Below are 27,767 nucleotides of genomic sequence, written 5' to 3' on the forward strand. Positions count from 1 at the left end.
AATCCCCTTCCACAGGAGCTCTCCCTATCTGCTGGAAATGTCGCAGGGAAGCCACCCGGCTCGGGTTACGTGTCCTATTAAGCAAGAGGGACGCGTCCCTCCCGAGCCGGAGCGGCTGTGCCAGCTCAGCAGGGCCCCGCTGGCAGGGCAGCTTTGGGCAGAGCAGGATGTGCTGCCTGAGCCCCACATACGTGGGCAACAACCTTCTCTTCCTTTTTATCACTGCCAGGCTGATGGGGAGCGAGTGCATCTCCTGCTTTTTGCTGGAGCTGCTGCTGTCTGCAGCACTGCGGGGGAAGGCTGTCCCTACCCAGCCTGGGCAGGGGAATCCATGCCAGCATTTTCCCCAGGGGATGCTGAAGTAGCTGCACTTCAAAGGCTCCGGAAGTGTCCATTTTGCCTTCGGCTCCCACAGCCCACGGTTTAGGGTGAAAGCTGCTTGTGTCAGCAGCTGGAGCTGGGAGGAAACCCTGGCTAAGCTAGGGCTGGCCAGGATCGGAGGCCAAGTCACACAACCCTTCCACACTGGTCCCTAAAGCATCCCCAGCCACTGCAAAGAGCCCCCAGAAGAAAATCCAGGATGATCACGGGCTTTCATGCTGCCCTTGAAGCAGCCATTTGTGTCAATTTGGGCACATCCCTTTCCTAGGGAGTGTTGGGGCTGGGGGTTGCTCTGTGCCCTGGGCTGAGCCACTCTAGTTTAGTAGGATGCTGCTGCTACTGCTGCTGCTGCTGCTGTCACATTTCTTTTCCTTTTTTTTTTTTTTCCTCTTCTTCTCAAAAGGCACCAAGTTGTATAAAACTTGTATAAAAAGAACTTCCCATCTTAATGCTAGATGAATTATTTAAAAGGGTCTGTTTGCTAATGTGATTGACTTCAACCAACAGCACAGGCTGAGCTGTAATTATGGGAAAACAATCAAATCTCTATCTGGGTTCACACCATACTGGTCTTGCCACTTTTTGTGTTACAGCAGAACCTGTTGGGCAGCTTTAGCCAAGCTGAGCCTCCTTTCTGCTGCTGGGGCAAAGAAACGCAAACCAGTAGAACCAGTCAGGCTGCAAGGAAAAATTAGGGCTCATTGTCTGTGCAAGTTCACCCACACTGCTCACTCCTGTCTCCCGTGTCCCAGATGACCGACTCCTGATCGCGACCTAAACCGAGCTCCAGGAGCCGAGGGAGAGACACAGGCACAGCGCTCCGACGTGAGTATTGTGCTTGCACTGATTTTTATCTGTCCCCCAGCATCCTGGGCAGCGTTGTGTAGCTGGGAAGGGAGCTGGCATGAAGTGAGCCAGGCATGGAGAGCTGCCCAAAATTGGCTCAGCAGAGCGCCGGCAGAGCTGTCACTCGGTGCCGGCACACGGAGCCTGGTCCAGCTCCCATCTGATGGGCAGAGGTTGGTGTGTCACGGGTTTGCTTGCTTGTCTGTCCCCTCTCAGAGCTCGAGGAGGATATTTGGGGTTGTGTAGCAGCTGGGGAGCCGGTGGTTTGGGGCAGAGTGGCAGCTCCGAGGGCGGTGGGGAGCGGACCTGAGCCCGCCCGGGCTGCGTGGCGCTGCCCAGCCACGACCCCGGGGCTCTCCTCTTAAAAATTTTCCTCTGGCGCTTTCCACCTGAACATGAAAGGTGGAAATGCTGAGAAATAGCATCCAGTTCCACTCAGATGGAGTGAAATAGCTGTGGGGGCTCAGAGCAATTTGTGGGTGTCAGGGTTCGGGTGGGTACCAGGGAGCCCCAGCTGTGTTTGCATCTGGCAAGGGGGGACCAGAGGCACGAACAGAAAAGTTTTCTGAGCAGACATCCAGCAGTGTGACAGCCATGGGGGAGCAGAGCCATATGGGATGGACTGTGGGATTGTGTGGGATCCAGGACGTGCCCATCCTGGGCAGGCAGCACCTGGGTGTTGGTGCTGGGGGGCATCACCCCCTTCCACACCTGACCCACCTTCCAGGCAGCACCTCAGGCAGCCCTGACCTGCACCAAGCCATGCACATGCTGGGCTGTAAATACTTTAAATGGAGTTGGGGGTCTCCCTTCCCACCCCATTTCACACCTTGAACTCCTCTCTGTTGCCAAAGCTGAGAACACACTTGCTGCTTTTCTCCTCAGTGTCAGCTTGGAGCTGGGTTGTGGTGACCCCTGCTAGCTGAGCAAGGTGGCCATCTGTCCCCGTTGTGTCCCCTGTGGGACATCCTGACAGTGCCCTCCTGGGCTGTCCAGATCTGTTCCTTCAGGCAGCACAAACACTCAGAGAGGCTGCAGCTCTCTGGGCAGCCCCAGGCAGGAGCTGTAGTGCTACCTGGCATCCTCCTCCCTCTTCCCAGTCCAGGAGGAAGGAAGTGATGGTGGCATTGCTGCAGGGGACAGACTGTGCCCCCACACCCTGCCTCCCTGCACAGGGGTTTGCTGCTGTGGGTTGAGCTGTCCCCACTGCCCCCTCCTTGTCCCTTCTGCTGGGGCAGTGCCACCATGGGCCATGTCCTGAGAGGGCTTTCAGAGGAGATGACCACAGATCCTCCCCTGGAGGATGCAGGACACTGATGCATTGATTCAAAGCCTAGCCTAGGCAGCCATGTGTCCCCAACAGCAGTGTGTCACCAGGCATTTGGGACATGCAGAGATGCCTCAGTCTATGAAAATGCCCAGCTCTGTCTGGCCCAGCTGCTGGACAGCACTACACAGGGCTGACTTGCTAAGACTCATCCTTGGTGCTGCAGCAGGGCTAATCACCCAGAAGGGATTTGCAGAGCTAGCTCTCCCTAACACATTTCTCCTTTTTTAAATGGTGCTGAAGAGAAAAGCTGATCTTCCCCAAGACTTCATCATCTGGAGATATCCAGGGATATCTCCATACCCAGGGCAGAGAGATCTGTTTGTTCCACTTGCATGGCCATTATCTTGGCTCGGGGTGCCCATGCACCCTCACGCAGCAGGAGCAGAGGTGCCAGCTTGTGGAAGTGGGGCTGGGAGGAATCTTTGTGCCCATTCTCCCACACAAGGCCTGCTTTCCCATGCTGGGCCAGGAATGGTGAATTCCCCATGTCAGGAGCAGTGTGGGCTCTGAGCCATGCTGCTGGGGAGCTCTCTGGCCATGGAGGAGAAGACACAGGGACCAAGCTGCTCTCCAGGCACCAAGAGCAGTGTAACAGGACCACAAGCAGAGGGTGGGGTGATATCCACCATCCATCAGAGATTCCCAGGGTATTTCTCTGCCACTTTGCCCAGCCAGGGGCTCTGGAGCTGGGGGTGGCAGTGGAAGTGTTTGGGATGGGCAGTGACCACGTGCCTCCAATCCCAACAGGGCCTTGAGCTACTCCTGAGCCTCACCACTCCTCAATTAAAGCACCCAAAAAACCTGATAATGCCTCATTAGCTACTTCCCAGAGTGTTTTGAGGTGTTAATTGAGGAATGTTTATAGAACCTGTGGTTACCCCGAGATGCACAGGCAGATAAGGGAATACTTTTAATCATCTTCTGAATCCTCCTGTGGGCAGACAGGGCTGCCCACAGATCTGCCCAAAGCCCACCACACTCTGGGGAGCATCGTGGCACATCTGGTGGCTCCAAATGTCATTTGTCCTCAAGGGGGGAGCAGAACAAATATTTACTGTCAAACGTCAGCAAAGCAGCCGGAGTGGGGGAGTGGGAGGACAAAACCTCCCTCCCAGATGGGGCCAGTGCAAGGAGAGACCCCCAGACTGCTCAGCCTGCTGTGTGGAAGCCAGTCAGATTTCTGGGTGTGTTCAGGTACTGCAGAGGACCAACAGCTCTGGTTTTAGTGACCCTGCAAGCCCAAGACTCTGCTGGGAGGAGGGTTGTCCCTATGGCAAGGAACAACAAGGACTCTTGAGGGGAATAAGGGCTTTAGCAGAAATGAGGTAATGGAAGAAAACTCACATTGGGGAGTTGGTGATTGCCACAGCAGCTGGAAAAGCAGAAGCTGCCTCCACAGGGCCAGGGTGGTGGGGGAGAAATGGAGCTGCTGAGTTTGTGATCACCAGGGCTGTGTTGTATTATGGCAACAGAGACTTTCTGGGGAAGAAGTAAACCAGAGCTCCAGAGTCTGCAGGTTGGGACTTGAGGCTGGAGCTGCATCTTGGAGGGTTTGCAGCAGCTCAGCTCTCCCTGCAGTGGGACACGAGTGTGAGCAGGGCCAGCATCTCCCTGTGCTGCTGATCCTGCTGAACTGGTTCAGGGGGCTGTGCCCAGCACCAGCCCCACAAACCCAAAGGGCCATTGGGGCAGGTCAGAGCCCTGCTGCAGCCCCACACCAGCCCAGTGGGACCCCCATGCAGCAGCCAGCAGAGGCAGCCCTGGAGCTTGCTGCAAACCAGCCCCTGGGCTGGTGGAGCAGCACGGAGCAGCTGCTCTGCTCTGGGGAGGATTTTCAGGTTGTGCCAGGTAGAGGAAGGCAGTAAATCCTCCCCCCTGGAGAGACAAGAGCCAAGGCTGCTCCTCCTGTCTCACTTGTTGGGAGATGATTTTGCAATCTGGCAGCCCAGGTGCAGCACCCACAGCAAACCCAGCACGGTGGAGAGCAGGCACTGGGCTCCGTTTCAGGGCAGTCTGTGCCATGTTAAGTCATGCAAATAAATAAATACTCAGCAAAAAAAAAAAAAAAAAGAGTCCTCCAATGTACCAAAAAAGCCCTCCTCAAGCTGCCAAGTGAAGTACATCAGCTAAGAGCATTAGCTCCACACTGGCCTGTGAAATACTCCTGGACTGCAGATTTTCCATGAGTGTTCAGGCAGTTTTTCTGAGGGCAAACTTGTTTTGTAACTCTAAAATTAGACCAGGAACTCAGCAGGGTAGCCAAGGAGAGAAAGTATGGCTGGTCAAAGCAGCTCTGCCAGCAATTGCCCAGAGAAAGGTGTGTGACATCAATCCAGCCTGGAGCTGAGCAGCTCCTGCACTGCTGATGGAAATATCTGGTGGTAAATCCATTAAGCTTCACTGATCCCACAGTATCAGAATGTCACTGTCCTGCCTTTTTCTTCTCTGCCTTTTTTTTTTTTAATGACTTAAGCTCGTTTAGCTAATGAGCTTCTTTATCCTCCTGAAAGGAGACAGGGCTCAGGGTGGGATGTCACACTGTGAGTGTGACAGGCAGTGCTGGGGATGGCATTGAGAAGCCAGGAACTCCCTGGGGACCAAGGAATGGGGGTTGGCTGTGCTGTCAGAGCCAGCTGTCCAAGTCCATCCCTTCCCCAGCCCCCTCAGATGGGACAGAAAATAACCTCCCTGCTGCTTTTCCCTTCCCCAGCCTCAGCAGCAGCACCCTGCCCAAGGAGTGATGCCACTGGTACCCAGGAGATGCTGGGGGCTGCTCCAGGCCTGTGCATGAGAGCAGAAACCCCAGGGACCCTGTGCCCCAAACTGGAGCCGTGTCCCACCCTGAGCTGAGCATCGAGGGATGCAGAGAGCAGGTGAGCAAAGCCACGGCAGGTAACAACAGCTCCCCCCAGGTCTTGGGCTTCCCAAACCCTCCAGGTTTAGGGTTGGATGAGGAGTTTGCCTTTGGTCCCTGCCACTGGGGCTGTGTTTGCAGAGGGCACCTGGCACTTTGAAATACTGCCAGCCCTGCTGGCATGCCAAAGGGCTGCTCCAGCCCTGCCACGGGGCCACATCCAGCACCACCAGCTCTGCATCACAGTGACAGCTCTGCAAAGGGCTCTAAGTGAAATCCCTGTCTCAGGGAGCCAGCTCCACACTCAGGGACTCTGTGGTCTGGGTTTCAGCAGTAAATCTCCCTCAATAAATCCTCCAGAGCAGGGCAGAGGAGCAGGGAGCTGCAGCTTCACAGCTTCACCCATCCACAGCGTGAGAGGGAGCAGAGCTGAGCCCCTGAGGGAGCCTGGGCTGCCCCTGGGGCTGTTCTGCTGCAGGAAAAGGCTGAATCCTGGGAAAAGACACATGGCAGCCATGCTCATGAAGGATCCCTGCTACCATGTGTGTGCACAGAGAGCCAAGGTCCTCGCCAGGTTTGCCACAGAGTGGCTGTTCCATCTGCAGGCAGAGGTGGATTCTGGCTTCTCAAAAAGCACCAAAACTGGCAGCTTGGACCTGCAGCAGGTCCCCACTTACCTGAGGGCTCTTAGGAAAAGAAAATCAGGAGTAAACCCCAACCCTGGTGGCACCACAGCCTCAGCTGTGCCTGGAAGTGAAGCTGCTGCCCACAGCCCAGCCCCAAATCCTGATCTGCCGGGCTCTGCCCGCAGCACTGAGTCACAGCTGCAGGGATCCAGATCCAGCAGTGACACCTGGGCTGCCCCCACACCTCCCACCACATGCCAGCCCAGCCCCACCTCCCTGAGCAGTGGGCTGGCACCAGTCCCAGCCAGGGTGTCACCTTCCCAGGATGGCTGAGCTGAATCCCTGTGCCTCGGAATGCTGGGTTCAGCCCTCAGAGACACCAGGGGAAAGGGCTGAACCCTTGGTACAAGGGGGGCAGGACCTGATCCAGGAGCAGCAGGAGCACATGCAGCCACCAACCCCTCTGCTCCCAGCTGTAATCCCTTCCCAGTTCACAGCACTGGAGAATGCAATGGGAATTTGTGCCTGGGTGCTTCAGAGCCTTCCCAGCTGGCACTTAGGGTGTCAGTCCTGTGATGGCAGTGCTTGATCTCACAAGCTCCCTTCAGCCCTGGGGAGGTGCTTTGCCCTGGGCAGAGCCCAATTTAGGACTCAGTGATCCTGGGAAGTGCATCCCATTAACATCAGGAGGGTTTTTTCTGTTAGAGCTGCACGCTATTTCCCCTGGCTGGTTCCTCAGCTGTGGCTCTTGGGGCTGAGATCAGCTCCCAGTCCCATTTCACAGTGGCAGATCCCAAGCTGGACCAGCCACATCGTGCTTTTATTTGCTGGCTTAGATCACCCAGCCCTGGGAACGGGTGGGTTATGCCCAGAGAAGCAGGAGCAATGAATATTTTTAGTTGTTTCCCCAGAGAATGAGATCTCTACTCAGTTTGCATCAGATTTGCTGAAAAGCCAAGCAGGGTGGCTCGGGGAAGGTTCGTGTTCAGGCAGCTGCTCCCGACCCGAGCGTGCCGAGCTCGCTGCTGGTGCTTGCTGGCACGTGCCTCATTTCTTTTGAAAATCAGATGCTTTAGGGGAAACTTTCTTCTTCCAGCTCTGCATGCCCACATCTTGCATATGCAGGCGATCTGGCACATCCCTGCTCCACATGCAGATGAAGGCACGGGCGGGAGCCGGGCTGGGAGAGCGCTGGAGCCCAGCACGAACCTTCCCGTGGGGATACAGAGCCTGGGTGCCAGCCCACTCTTCACTGCCCAGCTGCAGAGGGGAGGTTTGCTCCCTGGGCATCTCTTCAGGGTTGAAGGCTGAGTGTCCAGGAGCTCTGTTGGGGTCAGAATTACTCACCATGACTCAGTAACCCAGAATGATTTTGGGGGAGAAGTTCCCATGAGGAGATGCTAAACCCCTTCATGTGCAAGTTCCTCTTTCCCAGGGTGATTCTGGTGGTTCCAGAGGACCTCAGGGATGTGCCCATGACAGCTTCCTGCAGCTTGTGGCTCTGGACACCACCTCTCCTGGTTTTTCTGTAAAATTGGGTAGAAAAGCTCTGTTGGGGGTCTCCCAAGGGTTGGAAGAGGCTACAGCCAGCAAGGCCATGCAGGAAGCCTGGGCAATGACAGTGGGGTGGCCAAGTGCTGTGTGCTTCCTCTGTAAAAGCTGTGCCTGGTGCCAGAGTGATGAGGGATGCAAGGGAGCATCCCAGTAGGAGATGAGTCCATCAGGCTCAAGCACCAAATCTGCTGTGAATTTCCCCATCATCAGTCCCCATGTGGTCCCAGCACGAGTTCTGCAGTCCCTTCTTTATGCCAAAGAAGATGCCCTGCCCCACCTCATCCCAGAGAAATGCAATTTAAACAGCTCAACAAGTAGAGGAAAAGCCTGATTTTCCAGCTGGGCTTCTCCCAGTATCTAAGCCATGCTCTTTGCTATGCTCAGCACTGAGGCAGGGTGGACAAAAATGCATCCCATGGTTTAGCAAACGATTTCCCTTCCTAGCTTTGGGCTTTGTCTTTTCCAGAACACCACATGCACCAGACACATCTCTTTTGTTGGACTTTTTCTTTCTATTTTAGGCTGAAACCTGAGTAATTTGAAGCAGAAGGACATCCTCACACTGGACACAGCCTGGTGTGTGGCTCAGCCCTGAACATGACCACGGAGAGTTTTGCAGAGTTCCTGAACAAGCTCAAGGAAATCCATGAGAAAGAGGTCCAAGGTAGGGAGACAAAATTTTCTTACCAAAACCTGGCCAGGATCAATTTCTTTGTAATACCACCTTGATCCCTTTGGTGTCAAATAACCTGAAGGGAGGAGGAGGAGCAGGTGTGGATTAGGGAGATTTGGGGATTAGTGCTGAGCAAGCAGCACCCTTGGGGATGGCTTGGGACATGAGGTCACAGCCTGCCCCTCAGGGGAGAACACCCACTGGTGGCATGCTGAGAAAAAAGTGACTTTTTGCATGATGAGAAGGAGCAGAAGAGAGAGGATATTCCTGCACCCCATGCTGTGGAAAGGAACCCATGGAAGGGCTCAGCCCCTGCAGGAATCCCACTTGCTCCCAGCATTAACCAGGGGGGGTTTGGCTCCTCCTGCTCCTGCTGTCGTGGTCTGTGAGCTGGGAGCTTGCAGGGGTGACACACACACCTGCTGGGCATCTGCTCCAGCAGTGAGGATTGGAGTGTGTTTGGATACTGAGGGATCAAAGGGAAAGGAGAGAGATGCAATAATCTACAAGACAGAAGCAGCAGGAGATGAAGCTCTGTTAAAGAAAACGTTTGAGTCAGGTTGGATAGCTTATTCCTCTAGGGAATAAATTATTTCTCAGGCTATACATTATTAAAATAAAACCCATTAGGTTAAGCAACCAAGTGCCAAGTCCAATTGTTTTCCTATTAGAATAATTCCCAGTATCAATATTATGAACAAAACTTCAGCACTTTTGGAGGATTCTAGCTTATGAATTCATTCTTCTCTTGTGTAATTTCAAGCCATGTGAGAGTTAGAGGAAACTGTTGAGCAATTTAAACCACATGTTTACATCTACTTTGCATAAAATGGATTTGACAGGATACAATGTCTGCAGATCCATCAAGGAAAGCCATTCAGCTGTAAATATTCTCCAAGATGCTTTCCAACCATGAAAGCCATAAAATACTGCCCACCTGGGAAATGCAGGCTGTAGTGAGAAATAAGTAGAAACAAAACTAAACCAGACTTTTTGGGTCTGCAAAGGAGATGCATACTCATTAAATAGTGGGGATACAAAAGGAGCTCACATCTTGTACAACTTTCCCAGTTACATTAAACTGTGGCTGTGTTTAACACATGCACTGCATTACTCCTTATCGGAGATCAGGCTCGTGGAGGGATGAGATTTCTGCAAAGCCACGAAACCTTCCTGAAATGCCATCAGTGCTGTTTGCTTCTGAGTGCTGGGGAATTGGCCACAAACACCCAGCTCTCTGTGTCTGTTCATGATTTCAGGTCTGCACAGCAAGGTGACGGAGCTGACGACAGAGAAGTGCCGGTGAGCGACGCTGGGGCACAGGGGCAGCTACACCACTGTGATTTCAGACTTCTGAGCTATTCTCCAACACTGCTGGATTACAGAGCACCATTTGCCTTTCTGGCACTGCCAAATTTTGGCTCCAGGCAGGGCTTGGGGTGATCTCAACCCAGCTCCAGTTTGCCTTCCCACTGCAGGTGATGCTTTGTGCCACCTGGTGCTTTCTCCCTTGGAGAACAATTATGAGAGGAATTAAACTGCTGACTCCAAGGGGGGTGTCACAGGGCAGCATCCAGCCTCCAACACATTTGTTTACCCCTGCCACACAAGAAAAAGGGCACTGTGGATGAAGGCATCGGTTTTGGGAAGAAATCTAATAACCCTCCTTTCTTTATTGTGTTTCTTCAACTAGTGATGCTCAGAGAATTGAAGAGCTGTTTGCTAAAAATCACCAATTAAGGGAACAACAGAAGGTCCTTAAAGAAAATGTAAAGGTGTTAGAAAACAGGTAGGATTTGTTTTTAAGTAGGGTGCTGCTGAGTGGCAGTGACTGCATGGTCCTGGGGAGAGAGTCTGGGGTTTGCTGTCTTCCCAGGACTGGGATGTAGCACAAGAACCTCTCTTTTTCCTGTATTCAGCTGCTGGGAGAGCTGGAGGAGTCTGGGCATGTGCATAGGAGCTTTCCTAGGCTGGTGTGGTGGGGCTGGGTCTGGAGGGGTGCAAGGGCCAGTGCTGGGCCGTGGGGGTGATTCTCAGTGATGGTCTGGGTGCTCACACTTCCCCGTGGGGAGGGCAGGAAATTATTTTTCCCATGGGCACCGTGTGGTAAAGAGCTGTGGGGTTTCCTTCCTCCAGGCTGCGAGCTGGTCTTTGTGACAGATGCATGGTCACTCAGGAGCTGGCCAAAAAGAAGCAGAATGAGTATGAGACCTCTCATTTCCAGAGCCTGCAGCACATCTTCATCCTCTGTACGTACCGACACCCGCTGTGAGCTTGGCTTTGGCAGGCTGAGTCTTTGCCAGTTAATCCCTCTCCCAGATATTTGCACGTGAGCCCTTGTGGTGAGCAGGAATCTGGGAAGGGTTTGGGGATGGGGAGAAGGGAGGGAGCAGGACTGTCCAAGGAGACATAACCCTTCACACAAATCATCAGAGCTGGGGGTCACAGCCCCCACACCTCCAGAAAAATGAGAGATTCCAGGCTGTGTCAGCTGCCTGGGAAAAGGATGCATTTGGCACGGCAGAAGCAACACTCTGGCAAAGACAGGAAAGTCACAGCAGCAGCTCAGCACGGGTAAATGAAATCAAGCAACACGTGTGATGGATCTTCTCCTGAGCCCTTGGCACAGCTCCCAGCACCGCTGAGGCACAGGGTGTTTTTCCTTGGGGATCTGACCAGCCCGGGGAGGGTCATGGGGTAAAGGAGATAAGGCATTTAGGAGGGATGGAGAGGTGCCAAGAGCCCTTGGTTTATCTCCCCTGCTATGCCACTGCTCCCTGAGTGCTGCTTTCGAGCAGGAGCAAGGCAAGGAGCCCAGCTGTGCTCTCTGTGGCCAGTGCTGGGTGCTCACGTCTCCCTCTGGCCTCTGTCTGATCCCCCTGAGACCCCCAGCCCTCCCTCTAACACAGCACCCACTCATCACCCTGTCCTGGTGCAGGATGTTCCCTGGGTGCCCAGCCCACCACTGCCTCCTCTGGCTCTGGCTCTGGGTTTGGGTCTGGCTCTGGGTCTGGGTCGTGCTCCTCCCCTGAGCTGGGCAACCTGCAAGCTGACCCACTCCTGATGAAACCTGAGTCGAAAGTTGCTCCATTTTATCCCTTAGCCCCAGGACGTTTACAAAGAGGGAAGGAAATTCGGTATTCCCCCAAAAGTCGGTGCCGTTCCCTCCTCCCCCTCCAGGCACCCCAGCCAGCTGTGAGCAGCATCCTTGCAGCATCTGAACTCACAGCACCTCCTCTGTCCCTGCAGCAAACGAGACCAATCGCCTGAGGGAGGAGAATAAGACTCTCAAGGAAGAACTGAAGAGGCTCCAGAGCCTGGAGTAAGCACTTTCCTGCTTTCGTTCTTTACAAGGGGCATTAGCAACAACCAGGGCATCCCCAGAGCTGGGCAGGGCAAGGTCCAGACTGTGGCATCCTCAGGGGTATTTTAGCATCTAATTCCCATAGGATCCTGTGAATGTAAGACATGGAAAATTCCCTAACAGTCTCACAATCCTTGTTGACCTTTGCTCACTCCCCTGTTCACCAGCATCCAATGATTAATTTTTGGGGAACAAAGATATTTAACCCCCTGGAAACAAAGCCCTGGGCAGCTTGCATGGAGCTCAGCCTGGCACCTTTTCCATGGCACCAGCTCCCCTCCTGCAGCAGCCAGAGAGGGGCTGCAGGAAGCAGGTGGCTTTGGGGAAAGGAGAGTGACACACAAGGGACAGTGATGGGGTCAAAGAGGGAGAAGTGATCTGCACCAACAGGTTCACAGCCCAGCAGAGCACTGTGCTGGAAGCCAAGTAACCTGCCAGGCTGGCCAATATATACAAATCAGCTCATTCCTCAAGGGTTTAAAGTCCAGAGGAATTAGCACTGAGGGATTAGTTTAGAAATGTGTTTTCTTTGGAGCACAGGAGCACCATCCACTTAAATAGAAACTTCCAGTGCTTCCAGAGCTGTAGGCTGGGCTGGGCTTGCTGAGCATTGAGTGATTCTGCTCTGCTCTGCTCTGCTCTGCTCTCTCCTGGGTGCTGGAGAGGAGGATTTCCAGCCAAACATCCACACCTCAGCATCAGAGTCCACCCAGGGCTCTGTGTGTGTCTCCAAGGCTCAGGCACTCTCTTGTGGCACTGAGCATCACCCTCTCCATTCTGGTTTGGTGGCAGGGGGCAGACACCCCATCCCTGTGCTGAACCCACCCCTCCATCAGGCTGAAAGCCCAGCCAGGGCCAGGTTCCCACAGAGCTTTTGCAATAGCCACAGCTGGGTCCTGGCTTACCCAACCTCGTGGCTTCCTGCGACGTTACCCACAACCAAGTGGGGCAATCACACCTTCAAGTGGGGCTGTCATGCTGCCTCTGTCCATGCTCCAGACTGCAGCTGGGCTGCTGATAAGCTGCAGTGGAAGGAGGTGAGTCTGAGGATCTGGAATATCCACATACACACATAGATAAACATGTATATTTGTGTATCAGGCTCGGAGCTCTCAGTACAGCAGCTCCAAAACCTTCCTTCTCCTGCCCCTTCTCGTTCATTCATGTCCTTTTCCTTCCAACAGGGACAGGACAAAGACCCCAGGAGTCTCCTCCAGAGAAAGTTGCTCCACACCAAGCTCCCCTTTGACTTTGCTGTCCCCAGTGAGCAGGAATGTCAGCACAGAGAAGGCAGAGCCCAGGGAAGCAGGAGCCCAGCAGGACGTGCCAGAGCTCGAGCTCAGTGAAGGTGGGTGTTGCTGGCTCCTGCCACCCATGAGGGACCTGGGGATGTGAAAAGTGACTGAGCCATGGTGCAAAACTGCTCTGGGAAGGGGTCTGGAGAGCAAAGACCAAGCTATTCTCAGCTCAGATGGACATTGCCACGGGAAGAAAAGCTGATGGGGGGGAAAATGCAGGTGAAGGGAGAAACACTCTCCTCTGCATTAGAGCAAAAGAGTGCTTGGTGCCCCCACTGAAAGACAATTCCAGCAGAGACCATGGCATTCCCTTCCTGCCACCCACACATGTAATGAAAGCACGTTCAGTCAGGTGCTGGCTTAAGCCAGAAGGTAATTTTGACTCAAAATCTTCACTGAGAGGTGGTTGGTAGCAGCCAGTGGCATCCCTGGGAGGCTGCATGGCTCCAGCCCACTCAGGGCAGGGCTATAGCAGCTCTGGAGGACCATTACAGCAGCTGGTTGTATCTCTTTTTTTGCAGAAAAGCCTCCAGAGAAGCTCCAGAGAAGCTCTCCAAGCAGCAGGACTTCTCCAGGCACCCTCCTCCAAGAAGTCAGCCTTGCAGAAATAGTGAGTTGTCAGAGGTAGCCTGATGTCCTCAGGCCTTCTCCCCACTGCTGTGGCCATCTGAACTGGATCATGACAAGCAGATTGGGATAGGGAAAAGCAGGAGGCATTTGGGGGGTAGAATAATTAGCCAGACTTGGGTAGTTTGTCATTTCCAGAGCCTGGCATTTCCAGAGGGTCTGGCATTCAGTGGTTGCAAGGGCAGACACAGAGAGGGTGTCAGCCCAGACTGCTGAGTGACATGGTGACACTGGGCACTGGGAAATGAGACTGCAGGACCTGGACCCGTTCCTGGTCATGGGAACTCAAGCCCACAGATACACCCACACAGATTCTGTTTTGGCACAGGTTTCGCTTACTCGACCTCCACAAAAACACTTGAAAGAGCAGGTGAAAAGGGGTTTTGGTAAGGCTGCAGGCAGGCTGTGGGGATAATTAATAGGGATCTCAGGAAGGGTTGGTGACATCTCCAGGTGGGCAGGGGAAAGTCAAGTCAGAACATGTGGGGAGCCTTTCATGACAGCTGATGGAGACAACGATGTCCTGGCCCAGGTACTCCAGCAGAAATACACCCACCAGAGCAGTGTGTGCCAGGAGCTTGCATGAATAAAGCCTTGCATGAGTAAAAAGGCCTGACTATGGGACAAGGAATTTGCAGGGTCTTATCTTGGTTAAGCCACTGAATCATGGCTTAAGAAGAGATGCAAAACTTCCTGTGCTACAAATCAGTGCAGCCAGAATGGAGAGTACGTGAAGGGAAAATTTCCTGGAAAAAGGAATAAAAAACTTAATGGAGCTGTTGACCAAAACCATATCAAGCAGAGCACTCAGGAGCTGTCTGTCTTGTCCTCACTGGTGAGGAGATGTATCCCAGTTCAGCCAAGCTCCCTGGAGCCTGGAGCACACTGCAGAATGGCTCACCTGGACTTTCTGTGCCCTGCCACAGGCATCCCAGAGGATTTCCAACCAGCTGCATGGAACCATTGCCCTGGTGAGACCTGGCTCCAGACCCTGCCTCCTGGAAAAGAGTCCTTCAGGGGCAGCAGTGTCTCCACCAGCCAGGAAGGCTCCTCTCCCTCCGGAGCGCGAGCACAGCCCCAGCCTGGAGGCGTGAGTACCTGGGAGCCATGGTGTGGGCTGACCCACTGCAGCTGCCCCTCAGTGGATGGATGGCCAGCATTCACTGTCTGTCCTAGTCCCCCCCACCAAACTTCTCCCACAGCCTTGGGAAGGGGGGGATATCCCAGCTTACACCAGTAAAAAATGGCTGGAATCCAGCCCAACAAGGTCAGGCTCTTGTTATTCCAGCTCCACAGACAGACCCACAAAGTGAACCAGGTGTCTCCACATCCAGGCAGGACTGTCCCAGGCAGGCAGCAATTCCTGCTCCTCCTTATCTATTCTAATGGGCTTTCCTGCAGGGCTCAGCACTTCCCAGGCTTATCCTCCCCGCTGATTTCAGGAGCACAGAGGGCTGAGCAGGGCCAGTGAGCTCACCTGTAGACAGAGAGTTTCCCAGAGTGTGAGTAGTTCTGCAGAGCATTCCTGGGAACAGCTTGCACTCATGGAAGCTGCCAAATAACCAGCAGCCCCGGGTTTGCAGGGCAGGTTCCTGCACTGCACCAAGCTTCCCAGGATGGCTGTAAAAATTTCCCATTGAGTGAGATTAGGGGAGGGTGGGCTGTTCCTCTGTCCTGGGGGTCTTCAGGCACTAAGAAAGCCCAGGGGGGTAGTTAGGATGCCGCTGGCTGTAAGACTTTATTCGAAAAGTGATTCTCAGCTCAGTGCTGATGTGAGAGGTCACTGCATCCTTACCCTCTCTCAACCCCCTGCCTTGAGCTACCTGGCCTAGGGACAGGGGATTGCTGCTGGATGGTGGGATGGGAATGGCTTCCTGCATTGTGTGGGATGGGAATGGCTTCCTACTGCTGACTGCCTGATGCCCCTGGCCACCAGGACCCTCCTTCTCTACACAGAACCCAAACACAAACATGATCTACTGACCAAGAGCTGCAAGAGGGCATGGAAAGAGCAGGAGAGACCACACATATCCGTGCAAAACTGGGAAACCATGGGAAAGCTCTGATGCTAACATGTGGGGGTTTTTTTCCTGGTGTGATCACTAACGTAATTTTTTTTCCCACGCTTTTTTAGTTATTTAACAGCAAACAAACAGGACTCCCCCAAGGCTGCTCCATCCTACGAAAACCTAAAACTGAGTGCCCGGAGAGAGCAGCTGTGCCTCCTGCACAAGCACCTCTCCCTGCACCAGCTGGGGCTGGCGGGTCCCTGCTCCCCGGGCGAGCGGGACGGCGGCGCCTTCCCCGGCCCCCCGCTCCGGACCAAGGCTGCCGACGGCAGGACGCGCTCCCGGGACACCTGGGACGAGCACGCAGCCCTGCTGAAGCTTCCTGCCACCATGGTGTACGTGAGGGACCAGCAGCTAGAGGAGAAGCTGCAGCTGCTGAAGCAGCGGGAGCGGCTGCAGCATCTCCTGCTGCGGCAGTGCCAGCCGGGCCAGCGGGCACACGGCGACACAGAGCCCCGGGCACGGGAGAGAGCCCTGTCCCCGTGGCTGGGCATGGCCGCGGGGTGCAAGGAGGAGAGGATGTTCCTGGAGGATGCTGCGGATGGGAAGGAAGAGAAGGAGCTCTGGCCGGGCAGGGAGCGCCCCGAGCTCCGAGCCAAGGTGAAGGAGGCGAGGGACGATGATGCGGACGCGCCGCTGGACCTGTCCGACTCCGGCCGCGGCAGGGAGACAGACTGGCACAGACAGACAGACGGCAGCCCGCGGGACAGCCCTGGGGACAGCCCGGCTGTGCCCGCAGGGGGACACAGGGCACAGCGGGACGAGCTGCGCTGCCCCTACCGCTGGTCCGGTGCCACCCGGGCACTGCCTGGTGCTGCCAAGGAGGAGGAGGAGGAGGAGGAGGAGGAGGAGGCAGCTGTGGTGAGTACAGATCTGGCTGGCATCCCCTGCAGCCCCCTGCACTGCTGCTGGGACCACTGTGAGCAGCACTAACACGTGGGAGGATGGGTTTGGTGTGTGTGAGGCCAGTTTGCCCGGGGCAGAGCCGTGGTTGCTCAGCCCTGGCTCTCACTCCCCACCTCCCCTCCAGTGCCCACAGGGTTCATCCATGCCCGAGGGCAGGCAGTGGCTGTGCCCCCTCCCACAGGCTGCTGCAGGGGGTGCTGGGCTCCCTGCAAACACACTTCAGTGCACAGGAGCATCTCTGTGATGCTTGTCCCTGTGGGTGCCACTGTCATCAAGTATGGGCTGGGGACAGTCCTCTCCTGCCCGGTGACAGCAGTGTTTGTGTCCCTGTGTCCCACAGCTCAGGCTTTCACGGGCATATCTGACAAACAGCTCCACACCAAGTGACCCAGAGGCCCTTGCTGAGGCTGGGCTGAGGCAGGATGTCGGTGCACAGAAAGGAGAAGCAGGTAAGAAGCCCCAGGCAAATGTGACATTTGAGAAGGCAGGAGTGAAAGGTGCCTTTTGGTGAAGGCATTTCCCAGCCCAGACCTCTCTGCGGGGCTCTGCATATACCTGCAATCCCACCTTCCAGGGACCAAGTGCTCCTGCCTCCCAGCTCTCCTGGGCCTTTGGGGGAACTTCAGGTTTCAAATTTCTGTCCTTGAGAGCTCAATTTTCTACCCTAGATACATGTAAAATTCAGGCTCAGTATAAATGGGGAGAAAGTAATCTTGGTTTTTCTGGAGAAAAGCCCTCTGTGTCTCTGTCCAGCACAGACAGGAGCCACGCCTGGGGTGTCCTTGGACACTCAGCAGAGCACACTGCATGGAATTCTCCAGGAGCTGAGGAGTCAGCATAGCTCTGACCTCTTGGCAAAACCCACTCCACAATGAGCACTAACAGGACAATATTGCTATTCCAGCATTTCCCACTTCCCTTAGGGAAGAAGCAGCTCAGAATGTCCCAGCAGAGATAGGGAAAATGCAAGTTTGCAGGACTAGCACTGGAAAACCATCCCTGTCTGTCCCTTGCTCCAAAGTGTGTCCTGTGATGACACAGCACACAGGGCTGAGCACAGAGCCAGGGATGCTGCTACCTGCAGCAGGTAGAGCAGGATGGTTTCCTTCCTTCCCTTGCTCCACCCTCCACAAGAGCCCTTCCAAGGCTTTCTCCCTGCCTGACCCCCAGGAGACACAGGTGCCAGGTTTGTCCAGGCAGGTGGGAGGCAGCAGCCATGGGGATCAGAGTGGGAAGCACGTCTGCTGCTCAGTACCAGCCTTACTGGCTTGGCCAGAAAGTTGAGCTCGCCTGGATTAGTTGGTCTGGGCGTGTCGGAGTGGTTTGGGAATACTCTTCAGAGCAGGATTTTTCACAGTGGAGAAAAAAAAAAAAAAAGAGTCCTCTGTGATTTACATGCTAAGGAGATATCATCATGGCAGAAGAATTTCAGCTGATTACATTCTGGGTGTGGGAATACAGGACTTTCTTCAGTTCTCACCTTAAGGTTGACACAAAGCCCGGGAAACAATACACAAATACTTCTGCACTTTCTAATGAACCTTAACCTGCAGAAGGATAAGGTGAGATGGGATCAGGCTACAGGGAATCCAGGAGTGCCTGGAAGCAGCATCACCTGCTCTCTCACCTCTGCAGGGGCAGCAAGAGGGGGCTGCCCTGCTGAGCTCCATCCTGGTCAGAGCTGGGTGTGATGAACAACAAGAATTGAGCTTTGGGGGTGCCCCTGCCCCTCAGAAGAGGGCACAGCCCTGTGCCCAGCCCTTTGTGCCCACCATGGCCAGCTGAGGGGTGTTACTGTGTGTGCAGGCAGGGTGATGCCACCAGCAGCAAGGCTTGGCCCCCAGCCCCTGGAGATCAGTGTGTGCAGAGGTCAGGTGTGCACAGGTACATGTCTGGGGCTGTGTAGCCCCAGGGGCTATGCACAGTGAAATGCTTTTGCTGGGAAGGGAAGCATCTCCCCTGCCTTTCCTTCCTCTGCTCCTCAGCACACATTCCCTGCCAAGAGCTGCTGACTGAACCAGCAGCAGAGGTGGGATTGTCCCTTTTGGCCTCTTCACCCCAACACGCTTCTCCTCACCTGGGGCTCAAACAGGAAGGTGCAGTCTGGGGCTTAAATACCCCCCAGTTTCCCTCCTGTATGTAGTCACAGATGTTGGGACAGTCCTTGTGACCTTGGTGCAGCAAAGTCCTGTGGATACAGCTTTCCTGGGATCTGGTTTCCCAACAGAGTCTTGTTGGGTCACTCCTAAACATTCATTCCAGTCCACGTAGCTTGCAGTGCCTCTGCTTCACAACAGTTTATTGCTGAAGCTGCTTTCTGCCTCAGTGGCTCTGTGAGCCTGGGCCAGTGGCTCTGCATCTGCTCACGAGCTTGTCAAGCCTGCCACCAGCCAAAACCCTTCTTTTTGTGTTTCTTTAGATGACAATGATGCCGAGTCTGGGAAGCAAGAATCGGATGAGCCAGACACAACGGACAGTGAGGTTTGTTTGTTTGCTTGTTTCTTTGTTCTCAGCCATCAGCTCAGGCTGCTGTGTCCCAGAGGCATCAGACAGGCTGTCCCAGCCCAAGCTCTCTCCAGAAGGTGATGGCTCTTCCTGCACCAGGTGCCAAACCTCATTCCCACCCTGTTGCACAACTTGCTGCTGAGGGGTAGAAGTGCGGCTCTTTCCAGCCAGTCAAGTCTTTATGAGCACTAGCATTTGTCATCACTCCATAGCAATGGTCACAAAGGTCCCTGACAAAGCCACCAGCTCCCTGGGAAAGCCAGGGTGGTTTGTAGACTGACTGTTCTTCTCCTTGGTGTAGGACAAGTATGAAGATGAGATCCTACAAGAAGCTGAGGCTGACGGGAAATACTTTTGCACCAAAGACAAAGTTCACGGGCAGCAGAGGAAGAGAAAAAGAGGACAGGATCCCTGGGTAAAAGGTAGGGAGGAGAAGATCCTTGGGGCATCAGCTCAAGGCTACAACTTCTGCTGCTTCCAGAGGGACTCCTGTGAGAAATGCCCAAGGACAAGGGGGAGGAGAGTTCTCCTCTGAGCCGTGTTTTTGCAATACTCATATCTCCAGCCAAAGGAGCCCCAGCTAATGGTTAGCCAGGACAGCAGGGTGACCAGGAGAGCACCCCAAGCACCTAAGCTAACAGAGCTTAGTCCCTTGTGTTTGCTTGTCTGGTCAGGGAGGTGGTGACTGGGGAAGGCCAAATTCCCAGGGGTGAGTTATTGACATTCAGAGAAAGGTTCCTGCCAGTTTTGTTGATCTTCCAGTGTGGCTGTGGAGGTTTCCCTGCTGACAGAGGAATGTGTTGTGCCCATGTTCCCTCCAGGTGAACAAGCAGAAAACTGCTCCTGATAAGGGCAAGGATAAGACAGTTTGTCTGTCAGGCCTTAAAAAATGCTCTGTCAGAAAAACCCTGCTGCTCACCTGCTCTGTCCTGGTGGTAAAAACAGGGGAGTGTTGGCCCAACTATAAATGTAGAGAGGGCTGTTGCTGAAGCTTGAAGGGAGCTTGTTTACCAGCCTGGCCTTCAGAGGGCCCTGCTCACTCAGGGGACACCAGCACAGCTGGGTGACAAGAGGGCTTGCTGTACAAAACCAGCCGCTTGGAGTAATGGGGAGGAGCCCAGCTGTGCTGTGCAGCCCAGGGCAGACACATACGACCCTCTGGGGCTGGATGGGGATTTCCCAAGTGAGAGGTGGGTGCAGCTGTGGCAGAAATGGGGTGATGGAGGGGCATAGCACCTCTCTCAGTGTGTGGGGTGGGGCATGAGCCACACTGGAACAGAGAGAAATCCACAGAATGCATCTTGCTGCTCTGGGTACCCTGTCAGGGATGCTTCTGCATCAGGTCAGTTCTCTGCCTGTTTCTGCTTCACATTGTTTGGTGTCCAGGATCACAACAGCCTCCCCTGGATACCCACACATCTCACATGTGAGGGGTTGCTCTTCATCTTTCCTGTGCTGAGCTTTGCTTCCTCCTGTGCTGTCCCTGTTTTGGGAGGAAGCCATGCTGACTCCAGAAGTGTAAATCCATTTCTCTGTGGTTAACTCCTGCTGTCATCTGGCTGTTTACAGGATCTAAGAAGTCAATGAGAGGAAAAAAGAAAATCAAAGTGGAGCAATGCCCAGTGGGGATCACAAAGGAGATGGAGAATTGCTCTGCTTCCCACAATGATCCCTCCATGGACAGTTAACAGCAGGGCAGGATGGAGCAACTGCAGACCAAAGGACAGAGCTCAGAAACCTCAGAATCCCACCCATGCTGGGAGAGTGAATCCTCCTGTCATGCTGGGCCAGGCAGTGGGGAATTCATAAGGACTCATTTATGAGCAGAGCACCCTGAAAGTCCTCACTCAGTGCCACAGAAGAGGCTGGGCAAGGATGAGCTGTGCAGGAGACACCTGGAGCAGCCAGGTCACTGCTGGTGGAGCCCCAGCCTGTGATTGCAGCCCTGTGCCAGAGCAGACCTCAGACTGGAGCTGGGAAGAGGAGATGTCTCTTTGGAACCCTCACCCTGCATCAGAACCGTGTTTATGCCTGGGATTTCACACCTGGAGAACGGCCTACCAGACCCCTCTCCTCATGAAGGATGTCCCAGTGGCTGGCTGAGGGGTGGTGACCAAACCAAACACTGCAGAGCCCCATGCACAACCTGCTTCAATTAAATCCCTACCAGGTTTCATACGCATGTGGGTCTTGTCTGACCTGGGGAAGTCCAGAGTTTTCTCTTCTAGTTAGGTGAGGAGCAAGTACGGGGCAGACAGGGGGGATGTGCCCCTGGAGAGGGCATGGAGGAGAGCATGGGAAGGGAGTGTTTGGGTGCTCCCTCTCCCCAGAGTGTCCTGGAAAAGATCAGTGAGTGACACCCAGCTGCAGCTCACAGGAGAGCACCAGCTCAGCAGCTCACACTGACCTTGGCAGGACTGCTGGGAGCTATTTTCCACGTGGATAAAGTGTTCTTAGTATCTTTTTCTGATGGGATGAGATGGGAAGGGCTGCAGCGAGCATCCCTGCTCACAACATCGATCCAGGAGCCAAGTTGGGCTGTTCCTGGCACACATGTGGAGGGAGCAGGGACAAAACAGAGACCAGCAGAGAAGTGCCAGAGCCAATTCCTGCTATGTTGCACTCCCACTTCCTTTCCCTGCAGTTATTTCTACTTAAACCTGGTTGTTTTGCCCGTTCACAAGAACGAAGGCAAAGCGCAGCCAGCCGAGAGCAGCGCCCTTTGCTCGTAGCACCTTCCCATCTCCACAACCCTAAAATCCCACTCAGAGAGTCCCGGCTCCCCCGCAGCGGGAGGGCCCAGCACTGCCCGGGGCAGCCTCGCATGCACCCAGCCGGGCGGGAGCGGAACCGGGACCGGGACCGAGGGCGGTGCGGGCGATGAGGGACCGGGATCGGGACCGAGACCGAAAGCAATGCGAGCGGTGTGGAACCGAGAGCGGTGCGGTACCGGGATCGGTGCGGGCGGTGCAGTACCGGGACCAGAGGAGATGCGGGAGAGGGAGCGGGACCGGGAGCGGTGCGGTGCGGACGGTCCGGGAGCGGTGCGGGCGGGCGGTGCGGGACCAGAACCGGGAGCGGTGCGGTCGGGCAGTGCGGGACCAGGACCGGGAGCGGTGAGGTGCGGACGGTCCGGGAGCGGTGCGGGCGGGCGGTGCGGGACCAGGACCGGGAGAGGTGAGGTGCGGGCGGTCCGGGAGCGGTGCGGTGCGGGCGGTGCGGGACCAGGACCGGGAGCGGTGAGGTGCGGACGGTCCGGGAGCGGTGCGGTGCGGGCGGTGCGGGACCAGGACCGGGAGCGGTGCGGTGCGGGGTCCGGGAGCGGTGCGGTGCGGTGCGGTGCGGCGGGCAGGCAGTGCCGCCTGCTGGGCAGCGCCGGGCCGGGCCGGGGCCGCTCCCTGAGCGCGGGGGATACGGTTCAGCCTCCCCAGGGCACAGCAGCTCTGCCTCTGACGGCTGTGGAGCCACGGGAAGGGAGCGGGGACAGCCGGCAGCTCCAACAGCGGAGATGGAGCGCGGGAGTCCCGCGGGGCTGGCGCTGCTGCCACGGAACTTCACAGGAGCGAAACTTCCCCGGGCTGAAAAATTACTGAGCCAGCGTCATCTTCCTCCTGTCTTCACGGTTTGGAAAAGCTCCTCGGATGATGAGGAAGGGTCTGGAGCACGGATCTGCTGAGGGAGCTGGGGGAGCTGATCCTGGAGAAAAGGAGGCTCAGGGGGGACCTCTTCCCTCTCCGGAGCATCCTGGAAGGAGGCTGCAGCCAGGTGGGGCTTGGTCTCTTCTCCCAGGACAAGTGACAAGACAAGAGGAAAACGGCCTCAAGTTGCACCAGGGGAGGTTTGGATTGGATGTTATGTAAAAAAGTTTCACTGAATAGGTTATTAAGCATTGGAACAAGCTGCCCAGGGCAGTGGTGGGGTCACCAGGGTTGCAGGACTGATTTATCCCAGACTGAAGAGTTCATTGGATCATGGCCATGGGAAATGGATGAGGACCATCACTGATGCCTTCCCCTCTCAGTCCTGGGCACACAGCACAACCTCTGTCCCTTCTCAGACCAGCTAAGAGGGGAGAGCAATAACCCACTGACCACGGTGGTGAATTGGATAAATTTGACTTTTAAAAATACCACAGCAAGGAAAAGGAAATAAAGAAGAGAAGTTGAAATGCAATCCCATAAAGAGGCCCCTCAGACTGTAGGGAAGTTTCTTGGGATCAGGAGAAATGAAGGAGGGAGGAAACTTTTGTGGACTATAAAATAATCACCTCCCTATGACAGTCCCTTGATAAGCAAAATGTGCAGAAGTCCTGCCAAAAATAATGAAGTTCTCAGTTCCTTCTCTTCCCACAAAGATTTTTTTCCCTCACATTGCACGACACCACCACAGAATCCTTAGTTAATTACCTTTAATTAGTGGGCTTTTAATACCTTTTATGTTGCCTTTTTAAATTAGCTGTTTTCACCCATATCTTGTGCTGGGCGTGTTTCAGGGGCTGGCAGGGACACATTTCACAGTTAGGGCAATCCCATATCTGAAAAAACAAAAGATAGTTTTGTCAGCTCTGAGCAAAGTGCTGCTCTGTGCAAGTTGATGAAGTAAATTAAACTTTACATGTTGCACTTGATCCAGCCCTGGAATTTCTCTGCTCCTACCATCCCCTGGCTTGCTGTTACCTCCCCACCATGCTACAGAAAGATGGATAATTGCTGAGGTCCATTAACTCTCAAAATTACGCTTGTCAGTCATTTGTTCAAGTCATTCTTGACAGGTAAATGCATGTATTGATCTGGTGATATGCAGGCAGCCTCAGACCTGAATTATTCTGCTGTAAGGAAGAAATCTGAGCCCTGCAAGCAGCTCTGGAGCTCCACAGAGGTTTCCATGAGAAGGTTCAGCCCTGCCTGAGGTGCTGTTTGCAGGAACACCGAGGGCAGCATTCAGTACTGCAGCCTTTTAATAACTCCACAGGAGTTTGGTTAATGGCTCCAAATGGCATTTGTGTACCAGACCCAGCAGTCTCTGCTTTTTGCAGAGTTAATCCCTTTTGTTGCCACACTTCTGTTCAGTATGAGAAGGAGGTTTTACACAATAATCTTCAAAAATGCACTGAAATTACCCTTAGAGTCATGAGTTACATCCCACAAAGCAATAGAGCAGAAGGGAAGCTGTCCCAAGAGCAGACCAGAACTTCTGGGAGGCTGGCAGCTTACACTTGTTTTGTTCAGACAAATTTCAGCTCTGATGTCACCAATGCCATGATGCAGGTAAGGCATGTGGGCCAGTGCAGTGGTTGCCCAGAGGAAGGGGTTCAGAGCCCAGCTTGGGCTCACCCAGGTCAGGGGCTGGATTTGAAATTGCACAGAAATCTGGGAGAGAGATGATGTCACCATTTCTGTTCACTTTTAGTCCATCAGAAACAGCAGTGAGTGGTTCCTTTATTGCCTGTCAAAACAAACAATTCCAGTAACAGATCACTGCAACTCCTTTGCTTCCTGATGCTTAAGGATCTGCACATGCTGAATCATCCTCACAGCACAGAGCATCTCAGCTCTCAGACCCTCCAGGCCTCCCTGTGCATCAGCCTCCCACCAAACTCACCAGTAAAAGGACATTTTCTGTTTCTCTCTAGGCTTAACTTGTAGAATTTTATGAGAAGTAAATTTGTGCAAGTTGAGCCATGAGTATAAATCTCCATCTCAGGGGGGAAAAAAAATCTCACACACACAAATGTTCCTCAGTTGCATGTGTGAGGAAAGGTAGGAAGTCCCACAAGCTCAAAGCAAGAGGGAACTGTGCTGGGAACTCAGCTGGCTGCAATGCAGGATCCAAAAACTCCAGAAATAGAGATATGCACATCAGAGTCTTCCCCCTCCCAACCTTCTGCTGTGGCATTGCCTTCCTGGCATAGACAATCTGAAGGTGATTTAACCTATGCCCTTTTCATGAGCCTGAGCACCACCTTCTCTGCAGTGAAATGCTTTTAGCTGCAATCTGCTCTGTGAGCAGTGCCCATTTATAGTGCTGGCTTTGGAAACACAGCTTCACTCCTCAGTTCACCACAGGAAAACTCATTCCAAGCATTACTGAAGTCTTGCTTCAATCCTGTTTTGGGGATTTAAGTGGGATGGGCATTTTGTGTAGGGTCAGATGTGCCTTGAACGTGTGAAAGAGGCAGAAAGAGGATCCTGGCAGTCTCATGCATCTCTGCAGTTCACAGCCAGCAGCTCAGAGGGAACAGGGACAGGCACAGCTTGGGTGTTCAGAACAGAGCATAGGGACAAGCCTTCACACTTTTGCAAGGAGGCTGTGAAGTTGTGGATAGATTTAGCAAATCCAGCAAGCAGCAGCAGTTCTTGAAAGGAAGAGATTTGGGGAGTTCCTTTGCTCCTTTATCTCAAGCAGAGTTTACTGTAGGAGTTTTGGAGCCAAAATGCAAGTTCCTCTGGCATCCCTTGGGTATCACAGCTTTCTGTTCTGCCTTAAATATCATCACCAACACTTCAGGAGTTCCCTAGGCTGTGCTGCACACCCTGCTCATACCAAACTTGCTGCTGGATGTGCTGAACTCCAGTGGGACCTCTCCAGAAAGCACATTTTCCAAGATTCTCCCATGAAAATGATTGATTTATTAATAACAGCATTTAGTGCAGCACCACATGCTTCAGGGAAGAGAGTTTGATCCATTCATTCACAAATCCTCCTGTAAACAGCACAAAACATTTTCCTGACTCGAGCCCAGGGCCCTTCAGAGCACAGAGAAATAGGATGCAATCAATCAGCTGCATGGCTTTTAAATGCTCTGTGTCATGCAGGAGAGCCCGAGTCATTCCCCAAGGCACACAGGGCTGCTGGCAATGATTGCCTCCTGGGGAGCAGCAGCTGATTTTGCTGTACCTGTGAACACACAGCACGAGCAGAGGGTTGTGTCACCCACCAGGGTGAGCCCATGGAAATCCAGAGAATTCTGCTACTCTGCTCCAGCAGCAGCCAGAAGACACCAGGACCCCCACCTGGAACCCACTGGAGGCAGATTAAAGAGGCAGGTTAAAGCCATCTCAGGCTGCACAGCTGGTGGCACTGAGAGCTTGAGTCAAACCTGTCTCACGGGTTTGGGATGCAGGAGGAGAGCAATGGGGATGGATGTGCCAGCAGGGAGCAGGAGTGGTCCAGCAGGTGAATGTGCTTGGGAAGGGTTTCATCATTCCCTGCACATGGAACACAAGTAGGGAATGGCACCTGCCATTCCTGAGACAGACCAAAGAGGAGGGAGAAGGTGAGTTTAGGGGAATGTGTACTCCCAAAAACTCAGTGGCTGGTCTTTATATGGATGTGGTGAGTGTGAGGCTGAGCTCCAAAGAGTGCTGCTGTCCCCAGGTGTGCTGATTTCCAGAGAGAATTTAAACAGGGTAACTATGATAGGAAATTTGGGACAAGGATTAGAGCCTGTTCAGAAGAGAAGGGACAGTAAGTTCTGGATGTACATTGCACTTCTGTGTCATCCTCCCAGACTTCCAGAGATTGTCCTGGTCCCTGTGAGGTCTCTTGGACCCCCATTCCCACCCTGCTTAGGCTGGAAAAATGTCTACAGTAATTTCTACTCCCTTATCTTAATACCAATCGTTCCTCCAACTGGAAGCTGCACTTCTGGTTCTCAGCCTAAATATACTTATGACCTGTTTATCTTTGCTTGACTCAGGGCCATGATTTTGCAAAAAATATAACAGCCAGCCCACATAAGTACTTTAAAATGCTGTCTCATATCAGATGCTTAGACCAGATCCTGCAGTTCTTGCATGGAGAAAAATCCCTGTGACCTTGGTGACTCTGCTCCCCAAATAGTATTGGAATAAGGATTTGCAGGCTTGTCCTGTTTCACACCAGCTCCTTATTCCAGCAGCCCCTGACTGTTCAGACATGTATCCAAACAACCCAGGGCATCCTTTAAGGTAGAGCAGAAACTCCAGGAGCAAAATGAGTGTGAGCTGAGTATTGGTGATTCAGAGTAACACTTTTCATCTGTGAAATAATGTCATTGTAAATGCAGAACTGCCTGCCTTTCTCTTTGTCCAGAATTTCATGGTGGTTAAGGCTGGAAAAGGCTTCAGCCAGAACGTGAAGGTGCTGTGCAGCAGCAGGGAGGAGAGTCCAGCCTGTCTCCAAAACAGCATCCCTGTGTTTGAAGGAGAGAACATTCATGAGCTTGGGCTTCCTTCATTCCCCACTTCAGGGATTCCCTCATTGCAGAAGACAGGGAGAAAAGGTTGCTCAGGGTTGTACCCCGTCTCTGCCTTTTGTGGGAGTGATGCTGATGTGCCACTCATCTGCTTTAGCATCAGATTCTCTGAAACACAGCACTGTGCTCGCTGTACTCAAACACTGTGAGTTGTCAGACACAGATAAAAGCTCCCCAGCATTAAGAGCAGCAACACTCCAACCGCTAAATTCAGCTTTGAAGTTAGCAACCCACTAAGCCATGGAGGCTGCTCCTCTCTGCGCTGACTCAGTGGGACGATTTACATCCCATAGCTATTTTTACAGGCAAAGAATGAGAAAAAAGCCACACATTTATTTTTCAAAATCCAGTCTTGGATTCTAAAGAATTGTTTGCAGCAAGCCTAGATAGGTTTCCATGCCTATTCATCCCCTGGCTTATTTGATGAGCATGCCAGCAGGAAGAGTTTTAATTCCTTTTTATCCCAAACTATTTTTTCCACAGCTGTGATATGAAATG

The 27,767-nt window shown here is 53.6% G+C and overlaps 1 protein-coding gene across 3 annotated transcripts; it reads left to right on the plus strand.

The window, feature by feature from the left end:
* The first annotated feature begins 1,044 nt into the window (after positions 1 to 1,044).
* On the plus strand, positions 1,045 to 21,215 carry RBBP8NL (RBBP8 N-terminal like). 3 transcript variants are annotated; one of them, XM_059862652.1, is made up of 15 exons: positions 1,045 to 1,206; positions 5,268 to 5,430; positions 8,113 to 8,255; positions 9,524 to 9,566; positions 9,958 to 10,053; positions 10,401 to 10,513; positions 11,514 to 11,586; positions 12,813 to 12,976; positions 13,448 to 13,536; positions 14,480 to 14,643; positions 15,688 to 16,483; positions 16,869 to 16,977; positions 18,948 to 19,009; positions 19,335 to 19,455; positions 20,603 to 21,215. In XM_059862652.1, the coding sequence occupies exons 3-15, from the start codon at positions 8,189 to 8,191 to the stop codon at positions 20,719 to 20,721; spliced, it is 2,016 nt and encodes a 671-aa protein (XP_059718635.1). In that variant the 5' UTR covers positions 1,045 to 1,206; positions 5,268 to 5,430; positions 8,113 to 8,188; the 3' UTR covers positions 20,722 to 21,215. The 3 variants fall into 3 exon arrangements, with proteins under 3 accessions (XP_059718635.1, XP_059718636.1, XP_059718637.1); XM_059862653.1 differs by having other exon boundaries at positions 5,274 to 5,430; XM_059862654.1 differs by lacking the exon at positions 5,268 to 5,430.
* Positions 21,216 to 27,767: the final 6,552 nt, after the last annotated feature.

Source organism: Haemorhous mexicanus, chromosome 18 (genome assembly GCF_027477595.1).
Source record: "Haemorhous mexicanus isolate bHaeMex1 chromosome 18, bHaeMex1.pri, whole genome shotgun sequence".
Taxonomy (NCBI): domain Eukaryota; kingdom Metazoa; phylum Chordata; class Aves; order Passeriformes; family Fringillidae; genus Haemorhous; species Haemorhous mexicanus.

Coding starts and splice junctions, on each gene's coding strand:
- RBBP8NL (XM_059862652.1), top strand. CDS start 8,189: ATGACCACGGAGAGTTTTGCAGAGTTCCTGAACAAGCTCAAGGAAATC. Junction 9,567..9,957: donor CTGACGACAGAGAAGTGCCG/GTGAGCGACGCT, acceptor TTCTTCAACTAG/TGATGCTCAGAGAATTGAAG. Junction 14,644..15,687: donor CACAGCCCCAGCCTGGAGGC/GTGAGTACCTGG, acceptor ACGCTTTTTTAG/TTATTTAACAGCAAACAAAC.